Raw genomic sequence first — 19,327 nt, 5'->3', positions numbered from 1 at the left:
GTTGTTTCAGCCCTGATATTACAACCAGAAGGGGGTGGGGACAGGTGTAATACTTGTGGGGTTAGTAAGGGCTATCATATGTATCTGGTTATTTGACAAACTGTGTCACCAATAAAACATATAATTAGAGGCGACTCAATCCTCCCGTCAATACTAAAATGACAATATTTTGCAGTACTTATTTCCTAAGCCTGGTCATCTAATACAGTTTTAGAAATAAGGCAATTTATTTACCAATGTCAATTTCAGCATCAATATCTGAATTCTAAGCAAAAACTATCAACATCTGTGTAAGTAAAAATAAAGTTTGCAGAGGGTTTGGGCCAGTGTAAACACAGGCAGATTGAATGTATAAAAAAAAAGAAATTGAATTGGCAGCTTCCATAAGTTAAGATTAAGTAGCCCAGGATTTAAATCACCCGTGTAATGACCTAAATGGAATTTTAATATCAATCCGACTATTTTCTTCTTATTTCTGGGTTTTTTCTTTTTTTTTAGCTTTTCATCAAATTTGGTTCAATTCTTCCCGAAAAATGCCTCCATTACTTTTTCTTTCTGCTAACCATTTCTATAAGACTTAACAATATCATAAAGAAATTATCCTTTTTTTACCCATTTAACTGAAAAAATGGTTTTCAATTGCAGATATAAAACGTATATATTTTCATTTTCCTTTTATTGGATGAATTTGAAATTGAGTTTATGTCACAGCAAGAACCTACCCTAGGCCACTCAGAGTATCCCCAAGTGGTAGATAATTGAAAGCTCTACAGATATATATGGTGGCTCCATAAGAGGAGTGCACCTAGGGAGAACCTAGTCCCTGGGAGTTCATAGTAGAAACTGTAGCACCCTTGACCAGGGCCAGTAAGAAAATGCAGAGAAGGAAGGTGCCTTATATGTTTAATCAAATTCAAAAGGATCCAAGGCCTGTGAACATGTCACTTGTGTTACAAACCTTCATTCATTAATAGGTAATATTGCAAAAACATTGCAGAAAACCATCGTGGAAGGATCCTCTGTAGGAGAGTTGCTGTGGTTGGGTGTAAAATCCAGAGTTATGGAATAGGTCTCTGTAAAAGGTTGTCTGCTTGAGGAGTGTTGCCCGTTGAGGAAGTGCGGCCCTTTACGAAATTTTAGCCTGGTAAACGATACAGCATTTGCACTGGATTCTGTTTCATTGATGTTTCTTCTGGGTATGGTATGTTTTGTTGGAATGTTAGGAATAGAAAACTCTTTCCATGCTAGTTCAACTACTAAGGGTCGCCTTCCCATAGTAGCATACTATTGCTACTATGTCAAAGGTCCGTTTGGTCAATAAGTTCAACAGACTTTTGTTTGAGAAGTTTCAGGATTCGGATATCTTTTATCCTCGTTTTTTTCTGGGTCCTGCCACTAAGAATTTGTCCTCTAGACCTCTTAGCCGTCAACAAGAGGCAATTTTGTCGAAGGGTTTTAGATTCTGTATTCCCATACCCATTTTTTATTCAAAATAATTTCTGAGGTAGAGTCAGGAATTATGGCTTCTATTGATAAAGTCGATGCTCCTCAGGATTTGAGAGCTGAAATTGTAAAGAAACTAAACACTTTTAACATGAGAAAAATTGAAAATGATATCACAAACAAATGACATCAAAATACATTCTGATTTGAAAAAGGATAAGGTCCTTACTATCACGAGGGCAGACAAAGGCAACACTATTATAATTATGGACACTGATGATTATTATCGCAAATTGAATACAATTATTTCTGATACCGCTACTTACAAAAAACTGGATTTTGATCTTACGGATAAATATGTAAAGTCGATAAGAAAGATGTTGGAGTCAATGAAAAATGATTTACACATTACCCCACAATTTTATAATAAATTTTATCCAAGAGGCTGTTCCGCACCTAAGATCTATGGTCTACCCGAAATTCATAAGACGGGAGTCCCCCTCCGTGCCATTATATCAACTTCCTCATCACCTGTGGCAAAATTATGAAAGTGGTTGTCGTTGGCATTGCGTCCACTCTTAGGAACGCAAAAATTATATTTAAAAAATTAATCTGATCTTACTAATAAGTTGAAAAATTTCACATTGGAAGAAAATTCAATTCTCTGTAGTTCTGATATGGTTTCCATGTATTCGAATTGTAATTTGAAAAAGTTTGAAGATATATTGAGGAATAAATTAAAAAAGCACTTTGGTTTGATACAAGATGTGACCATGGATAGTTTGGAGATTGAAGTCATTATGAAGTTGGCTATCCTTGCAAATAAGTATTCTCTTTATTTTGGTTTTAGAGGTGAATTTTACAAACATGTATTTGGTTTGGAACGGGGATATCTCTCTCTCCTTTGTTGGCAAACCTCCTCATGGACTATATTAAAACCTCCAACATACACAGTTTTAGGGTTTCCTCTTGTTTCTGGGGCAGATATATGGATGGTTTGGTTTGCATTTGGAAACACAGTTTAGAGTCCTTAGGCCTTTTTTATAAACATTTAAATATTTTTGATAAAAATGTAAAATTTACAGTGGAGTTTGAAGAAAGTGACAAACTACCTTTTCTTTATATCTTATTGATTAAAAGTGATTTTTATTTACTGTCCTCATTATATAGAAAGCCTATACACAGTGATAGGTATTAGAAATTTCCCTCGTGCCACCCTATTTCAGTGAAACAAGGGGTTGTGATTGCACTGGTGGATAGAGCTTTCAGAATTTGTTCCCAGGAGTTTTTAGACTCCGAATTGTTGTATTTGAGGGATATTTTATTTTGTATTAGTTACCCGATTAAATTCATTCATAAAATAATGAGAAATAGACGCATTAAACACAACAATAGGGTTATTGGAGCTTCAAAGTATACAGAATTGAATATGCGGAAAAGTTCCATTTCTTTGTCTTATGTACCTATTTTGGGGGAGATGCTTAAGCAAATTTTGCGTAAACATAACATTGATACTTGTTTCCAAGTAGTGAGACCATTTGATGGTTTCCTTAATTATGGGAAGGATTTAACCCGGGGATATTTAGATAGTGGGTTGTATAATATTCCTTGTTCTTGTGGAAAGTTTTATATTGGTAGAACTCACCAAGAATTTATTGAAAGATTTATTGAGCATCGCAACTCAATAAAAAAAAAAAATCAAAAATTAAGAATGCCTCCTGAAACTTTTTTTTCGGCTCTGGCTGAACATACATTAATTCCTCCGGAATAATTTATTCAATTTGATGTGGCTAAAGCTATTTCTAATGATAGGGGGTTGTCTCAATGGGCGAGGGAGGCTATAGAAATAGAAAAAAATACATGTTTGGTAATCTTTCAATAAATAGAGACACGGAGAATTTAAATATTTACCCAATTTATGATTGTCTAGCGGAAAAACAGCCAATAGTCAATAATGGAATTAAAATTTTACATAATCCCCAGGGGACAATATTACCTACTGTATCAAAAAGAGTTGCTTCAATGTTAGCTTACAAGAGGATTATTTGCAACAGAATTCTTAACTTAGTTTCGACTTTCATAATTTTTTCCTCAGTTGCTTAGATGTTCTCATTAAAGTAACTCTAATAGCTTCTTTTCCCTACGTGGATCAGTAGCGATAGTTGTGTTTATTATTAATGGTGGTGTCTTTTTTTGTTTTTAGTTTAGTGTTTTTCTTTTTGTCTTGTGCTGAGGACGCCTAGTTTAGATACAGGCGAAATATCCGCGTTAATTTAGTCTTTCATCTCTTTTCTCTCTACTGGCCGTAGTCTCGTTTGAGGTTGTTTTTTTTTAGTTTTATCTCTCTTTACTTTTTGTTTGTAGATATAAGAATGTAATTGTTTTCATATTGCTCGTTCCTTTCTAAAAAAGATTCAAATTTTAATTGTACTGGTTCATTGCCCTTGATGTCTACCATAGGAACCGTGTTTAGTTACCTTCACCCAGTAAGCTAAGGCCCTTACCCAATATTGGCCATGTTAGAATTCACTATCCCAACAAAAGTACTAAGGGGAAATCCTTGGTACTTTCCACAACTTTTTTCCAACAAAACTCTCTACTAATATTTCATATTTAATAACATAGCTCTTTCATTTATTACAATTCCTTATTTATTTTAATATTATAAATTTATTGTAATTGGCTCACAAACATATCTTCCTATTTTTCCCAACTTTCCTTCAATAGCGATAATGCACACTGGGTCTAGGCTAATCTATTAAAATAATCACTGCATCCAGAGTTTTTACTAATGCTACAACCTAGGTTAGAAGAGAAGTCAATTTAATCGACATTTTTGCTTCCCAAAGTCATCTTTTCATCTTCACTCATTCCTATCCTGAGCAACTTAGTCTTCTTAACATTAGTTTTAAACTTATTTTTGCCTTATGTTCTCACATAATCTCCAAAAGATTCCTAATTTTGCTCACAGTTTCATCTAAATCATTGAAGTAAGAATAGCTACATCAATCTAAAACAAGATGCTTAAATTATAAGCATAATGTAAGTCTAGGGATACTTTTGTCCCTCATTTGACTCCGTATCCTTCTATTGTCTTTGCTATGCTCTTTAAGACGCAATTTATAGAAAGGATCCGTATAGATGGGATAGAATGAAACCTTGCTTTACTACTGCTGTAATACGAAACCGATTACTTGCCTCAATTCCTATCTGAACTGCAGCGGTGTTATTCTCGTTAAGAAAAAATTAAAGCAATTAATTGTTTAATGTAGTTTTTTTTGTCTATTATATAAGTATAAGACAGACGCTTGGCCATAAACTATAAAACTGAGGACTAAACATGTTTGAAGACTCAAGAACTAATCAATAGAAGCTAAGAGTAAAATTTGGTCGACTTATCATCAACCTTTGCAATTATATCACTATTTTCCTCTTAAGGCTTTGTCTACAGCATCTCTAAGTCTAAAAAGTATCATCGTACTAAACTATTTCCTACCAAAAAAACTAAACTAATACCTCTATTTTACAAAATCCCTCTAATCACCTTTCTTATGCAGGGACTTACTTTGCTTTTTCTTAAAATCGCTAAGTTCTTTGCCTTTTTCAAAAATTCTATTCATAAATGCTTTCCAAAAATTTAAGAGTAAAATATTTAAATATGAGAAAAAATAAGGAACTAGCTTTTTATTATTTTACTTCTTTAATAAACAAACTGGGGTGGATAAAATAGAGTGGATAAATAGAGTGATTAATTAATAGAATTAAAGTGCTATATTTAAAAAATATAAGTGATACAGAAAATTTGACTCTGCTAGGTGTGTATTTTAAAAAAAAATTTAATGTTTAAAAATCTCAGCACAAAAAAAATATATAATTTTATTTTTGGCAAACATCAGAAATCTGTCTTGTTAGTTAATACTCCTTTATTCAATACTGATGTCAAAGAGCACCCTGAAAAATTTAAAAATTTTTCAGGCCATTACAAGTGACAGGAAAAATCCTGGTTGTGTAGTCAAGATTTTTTTGTATCTGTGTACTGTGGGTGTCATTATTACAGTATGGATGCTAAACAAAGCAATGAAGAATTCCCAGAATAGGGAAAACATTATCGGATATATTGAAAGCCCTAGGAAAGGTGAGTCAAACAAAACTTTTTAAACTATTAAATCTTATGTGTTCTGGTTGGTACTTTTGGTCTTCGCTGGAGATAAATCCAGTTTAATGTTTTAATAAGCTTGTTTGATATTTTTGCCAATAAAAAAGCTAAATAGTCACAAAGGTAATTGTTCAATCGGAGAAAATTTTTCTTTTTCAGCTTTGATTATTGTATTCTGGCTTACTTCCAGGCCGGAAAGCGCGAATAAATGGGAAATTCTGAAAAAAATTAATTTGGTTAAATTTTGATTCAATTAAAAATAACATATTCTTTGAAAAAATAAAAGTCAGTAAGTATGATTTCCAAATTGTAATATTTGTATCCCTCCTGAATTAGCCTGCTCTTGGTCATATCTTTTAAATCCTCATTATTTGATTTTCAGTTGAATTTTATTAATCCACTAAAGCCTCATTGAATACAATGTCAGTAATAGAAGGTGTGCTTCTGCAACATTATATAAAATGTATTTCTCACCCATCCTTGTTTTAGTCTTTTAGATATGAGTAGAGATTTTTGCCTTTTTTCTATTTCCACAAAATGTATTCATCCCTGAAGACCTGAAGGTCTTAAGGCGTGACAACTTTAGTTTCAGCGTGAATTCTGTCAAGTTTGCTTAGTTCTAGCGATAATTTTTTTTAGCAGTAAGGGTAGGGTCTTGCTTAGGCATTGCGTGCATTTGCCCACTCATTAAAAGCAAGATGAATTGGAACATTAATTTGCATAAGCCTATGAGAAATTGCAAGTGTGCACTAAGCAGGTTAAAAACCTTAATATTGCTTGTACTTTTGTTTGGAACCTTAACGGCGATGGCAGTTTTTTTCTGAATGGGCAGTTTCACTTCGTGCTTTTATTATCTGTGGTTTTTTTGTGCTTCTCTAATGAGCTAATTGTACCACCAAACCCTTAATATTCAAAAATATTAACAATTCATCACATACTGCAGGTCTAGACTATGTGGCCACTTTTTACTGATTTGAATATCATTGGTTCCTTCAATATCTAATTATTGGACCGGTTTCCACTAATAGTATCTTTTAAACCAGATTTAACACATACAACAATGAACAAACATAAGGTAAAGCTTTAATGGTTTTCAAAGATTGACATGGATCGAATTAATCTGCTCCTGAATATAGAAATTCTTGATTCTGTCTGGCAAAAATCTCTATTTATATTTGTCAGATATTGTGAATTTTTTATATTAAATAAAAAAAACAAGTTTTTTGAAATGAAAGTAAGGAGCGACATTAAAACTTAAAACGAACAGAAATTACTCCTTATAAGAAAGGGGTTTTTCCTCCTCGGCGCCCCGCTCTTTACGCTAAAGTTTTCTATTGTTTTAAAAAGTAGAGTTGCGAGAAAGAATCAAACTTTAGCGCAAGGAGCGGGGCGTCGAGGAGGAAAAACCCCTTTCATATAAGGAGTAATTTCTGTTCGTTTTAAGTTTTAATGTCGCTCCTTACTTTCATTTCAAAAAACTTGTTTTTTTTATTTAACTTCTGAAAGTTTTTGAATGAATGCATGTCTGATTTTGGCTCTCCGTACATAAATTATTAAAATGAAATTTGCAGATTAATTTTTTTTTTGGCTAAATGGCTTTCTCTTAGTTTTGATCAGACGATTTTGAGAAATAAGGGTTGGGGAAGGAGGCCTAGTTGTCCTCCAATTTTTCGGTTACTTAAAAAGGCAACTAGATCTTTTAATTTTTAACGAACTTTTTTATTAGTAAAAAAATACGCAACTTAAGAATTAACTTACGTAACAAACTTTTATATTCTTATATTTTTGATTATATATAGGAGGGGGTTGGTCCCCTCGTTAATACCTCGCTCTTCACACTAAATCTTGTTTTTTCCCATTTCTTTAAGAATGACCCCTGAATCAGAAAGGCCGTAGAATAAATAGTTGAAATTACTTAAAAAATTTTTAGCATAAAGAGTGAAGTATTTATTTCCTCCTAAATACCTCGCTCTTTATGCTAAAGTATTTTTAGAACCCCTCATATGCGTAATAATCTCTGTTCGTTTTAAGTTTTGATGCTTCTCGTTACTTTCAATTGAAAAAACTTTTTCATGTTTATATTTTCATTGTTTGTTTTTTATAGTAATGCTAGAAAGTCCTGTACCCTTTTGATTGAATTTCTCTTCCATCATGAAATAGTCCTCCAAGAAAATATCCTCCGATATAGCCCCCAACCCTGAACCCCACACCCAAACCAAAAAATCCCCCTGATAACGTCGGTACACTTCCCAGTAACCATTACTGTATGTTAACATTGGCCAAAGTTTTCAACTTGCAGCCCCTCTCCCAGGGACTGTGGGGGGTACGTCATCCCCAAAGATATAGGTATTATGGTTTTAGACTATGCGGAACAAAATGGCTTTCTCAAAATTTCGATCCGTTGACTTTCGTAAAAAAATGAGCGTGGGAGGGGGCCTAGGTGCCCTCAAATTTTTTGGGTCACTTAAAAAGCGCACTAGAACTTTTCATTTCCGTTAGAATGAGCCCTCTTGCGACATTCTCGGACCACTTGGTTGATACGATGACCCCTGGGAAAAAAAACAAATAAACGCGCACCCGTGATTTGTCTTCTGGCAAAAAATACGAAATTCCACATTTTTGTAGATTGGACCTTGAAATTTTTCTATAGGGTTCTCTGATACGCTGAATCCGATGGTGCGATTTTAGTTAAAATCCTATGACTTTTAAGGGGGTGTTACCCCCTATTTCCTAAAATAAGGCAAATTTTCTCAGGCTCGTAACTTCTGATGACAAAGACTAAATTTGATGAAACTTATATATTTAAAATCAGCATAAAAATTTTATTCTTTTGATATGTCTCTTAGCATTGAAATTCCGTTTTTTAGAGTTTCGTTTACTATTGAGCCGGGTCGCTCCTTACTACAGTTCGTTACCACGAACTGTTTGAAAACTGATATAGAGACTGCTCCTAATTTTTGCTGTGCTTGGATTTGCCTCGCTCTAAAAATTGCAGAAACAGCAGCATACCCAGTCTACAAAATCCTGATCGACAGTGAAATTCCTGATTTTTCCAAAAACAAATATCTCTCCAAAGTTTACTCCCATTAAAGTTTTGGTTTCCAATTTGGGAGGACAAGTGTCTTCCTTTTTCGGGTGCCTTGAATGGTATTCAGCTTTGTACAGAAAACCTCTTCGAAGATAATCTAGAATGACGCCATACAGGAATTATTGTTGCATGTTTGTTTAGAGTTTCAGTTTTACCCAAATTCACTTTGGAAATTCCCTGCTCCCCAAAACATCAAATCTTATAATATTCCTAAGGCTTTTGACATCTGCTTATTTGAGAGGAAAACCATTTTTAGAACGAAGTCACCGAGCCATGTCCAATTTTAGAATCCAAATTTTAATCCAAAATAAATGATTTCATACCTATTTACCAATAACGTCACTACACTGTTCTAATGCAAGACATAATAACGGCAGGCTCAAAGAGGAAAAGGAAAGCTTCATTTGGTATAGACCATATTTGCACACTACCTGTTATCCATCGACTATTTTTACGCATGTCATATCTAGGCCGTCTTAAAACAATCTCAACTACGTTCTGTAAATCTTTTGAGCTTCTTTTTTTGATGAAATTACGGAGAAATTTAGAGTTGAGTCATACCTGTTAGATATGACACTTGTCATATCTAGGCTGTCCTAAAACAATTTCAAGTGCGTTCTGCACACTTTCTGAACTCCTTTTTTTGATGAATTAAAGGAAATATTTGGAGTTCTACATTACCTGTTTGAATTTCAAAATAAAACAGGGTTGGTTGTAACCCTCAGTACTGAACCTACTATCTCAATGGCAGCTAAACTGGCCAGAGAAAATCTTTTTCTGGCAGCACTTAAATTTTGGCTTGTATTTGATTTATTTGTTAACGGAGCCTTGCTGCTTTATACGGCATGAAAAGGTCTTAATCCTTTTTATATTTGCACATTGAGAAACATATTATCACGCAAAAAGTGTGCATTAAAATAAAAAATCCGCCCCTACTATGGTTTACTAGTAAATTTAGTCTAATACGTGCTCCACCAAACAAACTTATTTGCTCCAGTATCCCACCGAATATTCTGAAAGTTTTTTTCCATTCTTAGTAATATTGATCAAGGTACAAAACACTTTAAAAACAGCTATTGACACCTTAAATCTTACAAATAATATTACTAAACATAATAAGCCTAGAATTGCGACTCTTGAGAAAAAAACTGGCCTAAGAAAATTCTCACTTCATAATATACAGAATTAATAATTCTAGTCAACACACTATGACTGCAACTCCTTTGAAAATTTTACTCCCCTCCCCTAATGTGCGTATATATATATATATATATATATATATATATATATATATATTTATATATATATATATATATATATATATATATATATATATATATATATACATATATATATATATATACATATATATATATATATATATATATATATATATATATATATATATATATATATATATATATATATATATATATATATATATATATATACATATATATATATATATATATATATATATATTTAACAACTCATTTTCGCAACGCTATCCTGAAAGTTCAATTATAGTAATGATCCTCGTGCACTGTGGCAGCAACAAATCTGAAACTTGTCGATTATGTGGATGATTTTCTTAATCTTAGCCGGTGGATACAGCATAAAAAAGAAACTTAAGTATACTAGAGAGTAAAAAGGATTAAGCTGGAGGAGGTATTTAACTCTGTAAACTCTGATTTAATTGTTAAAACTCGGGCACCACTCCGTCAGTCTATATGGCTTATTCTTTAGTAAGTAAAATTTGGTATAATTTTCTTGGAAATATCCTACCCTTCCCAAAACCAATTAACCTTTTCTTTGTATTTTGGGACCGTGGAGTTTCTTATTTTTCAGTTTTTAACTTACTGAAGTTATACCGTACCGTATTTCGTAGTCATGGTACTCTTTTGGTGATTTTTTGTCACACTACCATTTTCCACATTTAAAGTAAGTCCTGCTCTTCTGATCCTGGTCAGACTTTTTGTCATGTGGGTTTTATGTACATTAAACGAGTTTGAAAAACTATATTATCCTCCAGTTAGGCTCTTATATATGGTAGCAGTTTCAAAAAACAATCTAATGGTTTTTGGGAAGCTGCTTTTCACCCCTTTAAGTCCAAAAGGTGTATACCTAAACTGGTATAGCCCAAAAAGCGTAATGAAAGTGGTCTTTTGTAGAATTTTCTGAATGTAATTTCACTTATCAGCACCCCATTGTCAGGTCCATACCCAATATCAACTTTGCAAAGCCTCTTGCCTTCATCATTTTTTCCGTTCTCGGTATTGATTAAATAAAAAAAACAAGTTTTTTTAACTGAAAGTAAGGAGCGACATTAAAACTTAAAACGAACAGAAATTACTTCGTATATGAAAGAGGCTGCTTCCTCATCAACGCCCCGCTCCTTACGCTAAAGTTTGACTCTGTCTCTCAATTCTTCTTTTTAAAACAGTAAAAAACTTTAGCGTAAAGAGCGGGGCGATGATGAGGAAGCAGCCTGTTTCATATACGAAGTAATTTCGGTTCGTTTTAAGCATTAATGTCGCTCCTTACTTTCAGTGAAAAAAAACTTGTTTTTTTTTTTTATTTAATTTCTGAACGTTTCTGACTCAATGCATGTTTTGATTTTGGCTCTCCGCAGAGGAGTAACTAAAACAAAATTTGCATTTTTTTTTTGGCTAAATGGCTTTCTCATAATTTTGATCAAATGATTCTGAGAAAAAAAGAGCGGAGGAGGAAGCCTAGCTGCCCTCCGATTTTTTGGTTAATTAAAAATGCAACTAGAACTTTTAATTTTGCGAATAATTTTATTAGTAAAAGATTTACGTAGCTTATAAATTAGCTTACGTAAAGAACTTTTGTATTCTCATATTTTTATTACATATATGAGGCGGTTCACCCCCTTGTCAGATCCTCACTCTTTACACTAAAGCTTAAATTTTGTCCCAATTCATTAAGAATGGCCCCAGAATCACAAAAGCCGTAGAATAAATAGTTTAAATTACTAAAAATACTTTAGCGTAAAGAGGTATTATGAGGTATTATGAGGAGGTGAGCCCCTCAAATGGGTAATAATTTCTGTTCGTTTTAAGTTTTAATGCTGTTCCTTACTTCCAGCTGAAAGAACTTTTTCATATTTATTTTTTCATTGTTTTTTTTTAAATAATGCTAGTAAATCCTGCGATCCCTTCATGGAGATTTTCTTCCCCCATGACAAATTATCGATGGAAAGTTCCCCCAGCATACCCCACTCTTCTCAACCCCTCCCCAACCAAAAAAATCCTCCTAAAAACTCCTGTACACTTCCCAATAACCATTACTATATGTAAGCATTGGTCAAAGTTTGTAACTTGTTGCGCCTCCCGTGGGGACTATGGGGGAGTAAGTCGTCCCCAAAGAAATAGTTATAAGGGTTTTTGACTACGTTGACTAAAATGGCTATATCAGAATTTTGATCCGTTGACTTTGGTAAAATAATTAGCGTTGGAGGGGGCCTAGGTGCCCTCCAATTTTTGGTTAAGACTAAACTTGATGAAACTTATATATTTAAAATAAGCATTAAAATGCGATTCTTTTGATGTAGGTATTGATATCAAAATTCCATTTTTTAGAGTTTTGGTTACTATTTAGCCGGGTCGCTCCTTACTACAGTTCGTTACCACGAACTGTTTGAATACGCGTGTAAAACTATTCAGTTTGCTGTATTCTACAAAAAAATGAATTGAGCTATGCTTTTTCTGGACTAATATGACTGGCACTGTATATTCTGATTATAATGATTCTGTGACCCCTTAGTTTAGCATTCGGTCCATTTCTTTTTCATTTCCTGCCACTAAACTTTGGTTTTTATGAGGTAGTGTTTTATTGAATTATTTTCCTTTACCGGTATCTTATCTTCTACATCCTTCATTTTTTTCAACTTGATCTGTTCACACGTCCGCAAACTCCATTAATTACTTGGTCAATTGATTTTTTGAGCTTGCACCAGGTTAGTTTCTAAAGGAATTCTTTCAATGGCATGTTTATGTTTTTCAGCTGGATTTATTTTTAACCAAGTCAGCACTCTCCTCGCAGTTTTTTGAGGTGTAAATCATGAGAGAGCGCATTTTGATATGTCATTTTTCATCTGCACAACGTGCCCTAGCTAAACTTAAACTTTCTTTCATTATAACCCTAAAAAGAAGGATTGGCCACCTTTTTGTACTGCCTAATGTTTGAAATATGGTTTTCAGCCAGGTTTCCAGAACAATCCGTAGACCACTTCCCTGAAAAACATCGAGCACATTTTAATCCGATTTTCTGACCATCCATGCTTCAGGGCCATATTTGACCCACATAATCACTCTAACTTCTAATATTCTAATTTTTGTGTTCAGACTTATTCCTATTCTTACAAAAAAATTTAAACTGTGAAAAAATAATGAGCCTTGGATATTCTATTTTTAATTAACTTAGGAATGACCAATTGTATGAGTGAGGGTACTTTTGATGAAAGGGTGTTTCAATATCGCTTAACGAAATACTGTAAAAATAGGAGAAAATGAGACAATTTTAAGAATTTAAAAATAAAAGATCCGGCCAATTGAAATTGGAGTGCATAGTGGGAGTGCATTTTCCTTTACCGGTATCTTATCTTCTACATCCTTCATTTTTTCCAACTTGGTCAGTTAACACGTCCGCAATGTCCATGAGTTACTTGGTCAATTGATTTCTTGAGCTTGCATCAGGTTAGTTTCCAAAGGAATTCTTTCAATGGCATGTTTATGTTTTTCAGCTGGATTTACTTTTAACCAAGTCAGCACTCTCCTCGTAGTTTTCTGAGATTTAAATCATGAGAGAGCACATTTTAATCTGTCATTTTTCATCTGCACAACGTGCCCTAGCTAAACTCAAACTTTCTTTCATTATAACCCTAAAAAGAAGGACTGGCCACCTGTTTGTACAGCCTACTGTTTGAAATACGGTTAGTCAGCCAGGTTTCCAGAACAATCCGTAGGCAATTTCCCTGGAAAACATCGAGCACATTTTCATCCGATTTGCACAGCGTCCATGCTTCAGGGCCATATTTGACCGACGTAATCACTAGAGCTTCTAATATTCTAATTTTTGTGTTCAGACTTACCTTCCTATTCTTACAAAAAATTTTTAACTGTGAAAAAACAATGAGCCTTGGATATTCGATTTTAAGAAAACAGGTCCAACTAATAGCTTCCAAATTATTCACTGCTCCAACCATCCTTAGTAATAATAATACCTCTCTAAGAGAACCAGCCAACCTGATCAATCTTTTCGTTACTCAGTGTCACCTTTTAGTATTGCCTTATTCCTAGCCCTAGGGACTTAATCATCTTAACATTAAATTTCAAACATATTCTAGCACCCTGAAATCGCAAAACCTCTACAAGTTCATTCATTTTATTCAAACTTTCATTAGGGATGTTTAAACCATCAGCTTTTGCTCAAACTTTCATCAAGGATACTTAAATCGTCAGCATTTATGATAGCATAATCAATAAGGTTTGTTGTCTTACGATCACATGAAAACCATGTTAATTTACGGGCCATTTTGTGACCAAACATTGCATTAGTCATAACTAGATTGTTATGCCTACAAAATTGCAAAAGTGTGTTGCCATTACTGTTTTCTTGCCTTAAACAAATTTAACTAGGCTGGAATACTATCCATCCCTATTTCTAACTACCTGTTCGTTAAAATCTCTTAGTAAAAACATCACAATTCTACCTTGGACACTGTCAATTTGCTCCTGTAACTATAAGTAAAACTAATCTGAGTCACTAGTTTCTCCGTCAGTCGGTTCTACAGGGGCAGGTACTGCTAAAACTGATACCCTAAACTTTTTAGTCATAAAATGGGTAATTAATATTATATTATGAATACCCTCTCAGCCTAAACAAGACTTAGCAGCTTCATTATTCATCGAGAACCTTACTCCCTGTCTAGATATACCATACTTCCTCTTTGAGTAAACAAATTCAATATCACCTAATTTGATGCTTCCCACCTCTGGGATCCGAGTATCTGAAAATCCTAATAGGTTCAGCTCGAATCGTCTGAATTTGTGAGTCAACATGTCAATACGATAATAATTTTTTTTAATTTTAAAATTCCCAGTTCCCATTTTCATGTTCTTTAAAACATTGAAATTATTTTGGCCAAAAGAAAAGCGATGATCTCGGATACCAGTGGAGGACGCGGTTCACAAATCTCAAATCTACACCAAAGTGGTTAAGCTGGCTTGGAGCTGGACAACAAGAAATCCCTGGGACCTCCGTTATGAAGAATGTTGGCTGTGTGCAATCCTGGGACCTTCTTGGTCACAAAAGGATTTTCAGGGCTTGGCGATGCTCTTCTATCGACAAGAGTCAAAATCCTTTTCAAAGAGTTTCAAGTCTCTTACCTCTGATTCATTATATATTCTTCGCTACAAATATTTTGCTACTACGGGGAGACAGCCCATTGTAGATAAATTAGCTAGGAAGAAGGGTGAAAAAATGAAGCCTGATTTAAACCAGAAAGAATAAACTGGGTTTGTGGTGTTGTAGAGCCACTAAGCAAAAGACTATCGAATATTTGAAGAACTATCACATTCTAAAATTACAATATTCAATAATCTATTTCAAATTATCAGTTAGGTGTAATTATTTGGAACAATCTCTGAAATAACCGTATTATTCAAAAGTTATTCACTACAAATTATTTATTTTGCTACTGACCAATCTTTGAAGCGAGGAATATATCTCTGAAAAGCGATATAATAGGGTGCAAGACAGTAAACTAAACAAAAGCATAGATATTCTATAAATTTTTAGCTGGAATAAAAATTATGCAAGGAAAAACACCTTACTAAGCAGACCATAGACCCACCCTGACACTGGTACTTCAATTGTAGTTTCCAATTAGGCTGACTAAAAGCAAGGTATCTGTCATACGTTGTAATAATTGTGCGTACAAACTGCCAGAGTTTTCTACTTTGCTATCTCCATCATCTTTTAAACTTTTGTCACTAATGATTATATCTGATTCCAATATATCCAATCAACTATGGTATATTTTTTACTTTCTCTTATACGCTCTTATAACACAAATAATTTCTAGTATGGAGAGATTCCACCACTATGCACTCCAATTTCAATTATTCATATCTTTTATTTTTAAATTTTTAAAACTTTTATCAAAAGTACCCTCACTCATACAGTTAGTCATTCCTAAGTTAATCCTAACTCCTCAAATTTTCACTTTGCAATATTCAAATCTTTTTCTGTGCAGTTTTCTTTAGCCTACTATATAGCCAAGGTTAAAATGGCTCTTCGAAAAACGTGGATTATATTAATTATGAGTGATTCTGATATATTTCCTTAGTTTCTTTAAACGATATTGGTGTGTAGGAGACGGGTTTCTTCCTCCACCATCATTTGAGGATCTGCAACACCGTCAGAGTAATCTGGTGGCTCCGCTCTAATATAGTAACGCAATTGAGCATTGACAACAAGGTTTCTAGAATTTATTTCTGCACTGATATTAAAACCAGTGTGGGTTTATAAAGTGTGCTTTCTTTGGTCTGTAGATGCCACGCTAATTGGCCAAAGACGCCATGCTAACATTAACAGGCATTTGTCTCCAAAAATTCTCTTACCTTTGCTGTTGTAGAAACTTTGAAAAGGGGGTCATTCGATTCGAAATCTAAAAAGGTAATTTCCTTTTTATTAGTCAAAAATGATGGAAGGGCAACAAGCGTCCCCTCACACGCCATTCAATTCCCAAGACACATATAATCCAAGACTTGAGATATCAATTTTGTTCAGCGTGATTCTAAGTTCTGTAATTTATGTATTTGAAGATGACAGCCTCCCCCTAAGCTATCAGCACAGTAGTTTCCCCTATCAGCTTTTTATGAAATCTCTATACCTGGATTATATGAAACCCCTAACCACGGATTCTGTGACATCTCTGTCTTTTATGACATCCTTACAACTGGATTCCACGAGAGCCAGCAGGTTTTCGTTATAGAAAATGTTTTGAAAGATATGGTTGTTACATTATTGGAGTTAAAGGTGACGCATTCTTGAGTACCTTTGCTTCAGTTATAAAAAGGAGTTCAGTTTGTCTACATCAAGGAGGGTTTAGTAATGGATACTTCTACTATATTGGATATTAAAGGCAATAACAATAGCGAAAAGAAACCTAGAGTACTTAATGATGCAGTAGAAATTAAGAAGGGGTTACTGGCTAACCTTTGAATGGGACGAGATGTTTGTGGGATATATTATATCATTAAGCAAATTCAAGTCGAAAGAACAGTTGCGCTTTGCACCAAATCCAAATATAATGTATTTATAAAGATTAAAAGACGGGATAAATAGATTATTGAAATATGTTGAAGACGCCGATTGAAATGGATCTATAAAAAGGAATAAGTTTGTTACTTGCGAGATCAATATATAATCAGTAGTAAGAGTGTCAAAATTAAAAATGAGAGGATTTGAGAAACAAGAAAATCATACAGTATCTAGTCACTTTGAAAAAATATTTGATTGTAGAGGATGTTTATCTAGAGTTATCTCTTCAAAGGAAAATCCAAGAAGACACCTTCTCCTAGAAGGCTTTCATTTTCCCCTCTCAGTTTCTTTTTGGAAGTGAGACAGTCCACATCAAAAAGTGTTTTATGTTTGTCCATTATTTTTGCAAACATTGGGCAGCTGGTCATCCTGTGAGAGTTGTAATTTTGTTGATGTTTATGATGAAAAGTGTAGATTATACAATCCATTAAAATTGTATAGAGGATATGCTTTGCAAATTGAGTAATGTAATTCCCGTCTTTTGAAGAGGTTTGCGACTCTCACATTAGAGATTTCCTATGCTCCAATTTTTACTATGATAAATGTGATCAATGGGAAAATAATTACCCTGTTATGACTGCAAAAAAACTCTAAAGGTGATTTAAGTTTATTTTTAAAAGACTGGTATCCTCGTAGTTTGAAATTGTTTTGGGAAGAAAAACTTGGTCTACGCTTCAATGGCTGGAACAATAAAAGCGTCTGGTTCTTATGACATAGCTGTGAAGATACAGGCATTTATGATTATAACCCTACAGACATTTTTTGGCTGTTAAAGAGAGTAAATCTTCATATTAGGATTTCGTTTGTGACATAGGTTCAAATAATCAAAGTGAAACACATGTATTTTCTTAATAAGAATCAGAATAGTATTATTGACTCTACGAAGAGATATAATAAAAATGAAAATGCATTTAATTGTAGAAAATACGACCCTGACTTTGTATGCCAAGATAAATACTTGATGAATCCTGAGGAGCTGTTTTTACTTATCATTCCCAATGGTTATCTATACTTGAGAGAAGAAATACAAGGGACAAAAAACTTTTTTGTACATATAAGTTATATTAATAATCAAATTTACAAACATTTTTAAAGTATATCACTCTTAGGTCACAGAAATTTATATTATACAGGTATAAAAGTATATTTTCAGCTAGAAACTCGTTCAATTGAGAATTGCCTCCATAAATTCTGAGAAATTCACTGTAAGTATAACCGTGACATAGAAAAATTAAATGTAATAGTACTTAAAAACAACAGCTTTTTGTTGATAAATCTTGTACACACCTCTGATTTTAATTAATAGATTTTCTACTTTGCTCACGAAAGTTTGTGATATAAGAATCAAAAAGATTCAATATTCATTGCTGTTTGAATTATGCATGGCTAATATCCTGACGTAGATAACTTCGAAGACCACACTGCCTTTCCCTGACGAAAGCATAACAGTTCAAAATAGGGATAAAACCTTTTAATCGACAGTGAACAGATATAAAAATTTTTAACTTGATATTTCGAACACATATACAGTGTTCATCATCAGCATTAAAACTAAATGAAATCAATAAAAACAAACAAAATTTGTACCTAATAAATTAATTACATAGAGTTTATTGCTCTTATTTTTTTCAAACAACAGCGGAAGCAAATTACTTTGAACTTTTCGATTCCGGTATTAGATTTATCTGACAAATTACGTAGACAAAGGTCACAGCTCTTAGGTGAGGTGATATTTACTTTATTTGCCCTCAGTAAATTATCATAAATTGAATTAAATCCAAATTCACATGTATCTCTGTTTATGGAAATATTTTTAATAACTTTTTTTTTAATTTCAATTGTTTCCCTGAAAATTTGCTTTAAACCTTAGTCCCTAGAAATCAAAGAAACATTTTTAAACAAAATAAAATTATTTGGATAATTGTAAATATGTTCCGAAAGAGCTGACGTGAAATATTCAGGTTTGGTATTTTGCTTTAAAGACGCTGAAATAGAATTATGATGTTGTAGCAATCTCATTTTTAAATTCTGGTTAGTACGTCCCACATAGGAGCTTCCGCAAGTACATAAGATTTTATAAACCCAACTTTGTTGCACTACGGAAGTTTGAATTTTTTTTTTGAAATGAAAATAGTCTGGATTTTAAGATTTACAGAAAACCTAATAACAATAATAGGTTTTTGTCTTTTTTCTCCGGTCATCCTCACCAAGTAAAATTGGTTTAATCATATCCTTAACTGACGGCATTTTTAGAGTTTGCTCTCTAAAATTCGTTGAGGAGGAATTATTGT

At 33.4% G+C, this 19,327-nt stretch overlaps 1 protein-coding gene across 1 annotated transcript in view; it reads left to right on the top strand.

Annotated features, from left to right (window-relative positions):
• Nucleotides 1–19,327, top strand: part of LOC136031563 (galactosylgalactosylxylosylprotein 3-beta-glucuronosyltransferase S-like) — a gene marked incomplete at its 3' end in the record, with an annotated part of 221,092 nt that overhangs the window by 38,531 nt on the left and 163,234 nt on the right. The window contains 1 exon segment of the mRNA XM_065711232.1: nt 5,419–5,578. Coding sequence (XP_065567304.1) covers nt 5,419–5,578 — 160 coding nt within the window.

This window comes from Artemia franciscana, chromosome 9, assembly GCF_032884065.1.
Source record: "Artemia franciscana chromosome 9, ASM3288406v1, whole genome shotgun sequence".
NCBI lineage: Eukaryota > Metazoa > Arthropoda > Branchiopoda > Anostraca > Artemiidae > Artemia > Artemia franciscana.
This window is presented reverse-complemented; position numbering and strand designations above follow the sequence as displayed.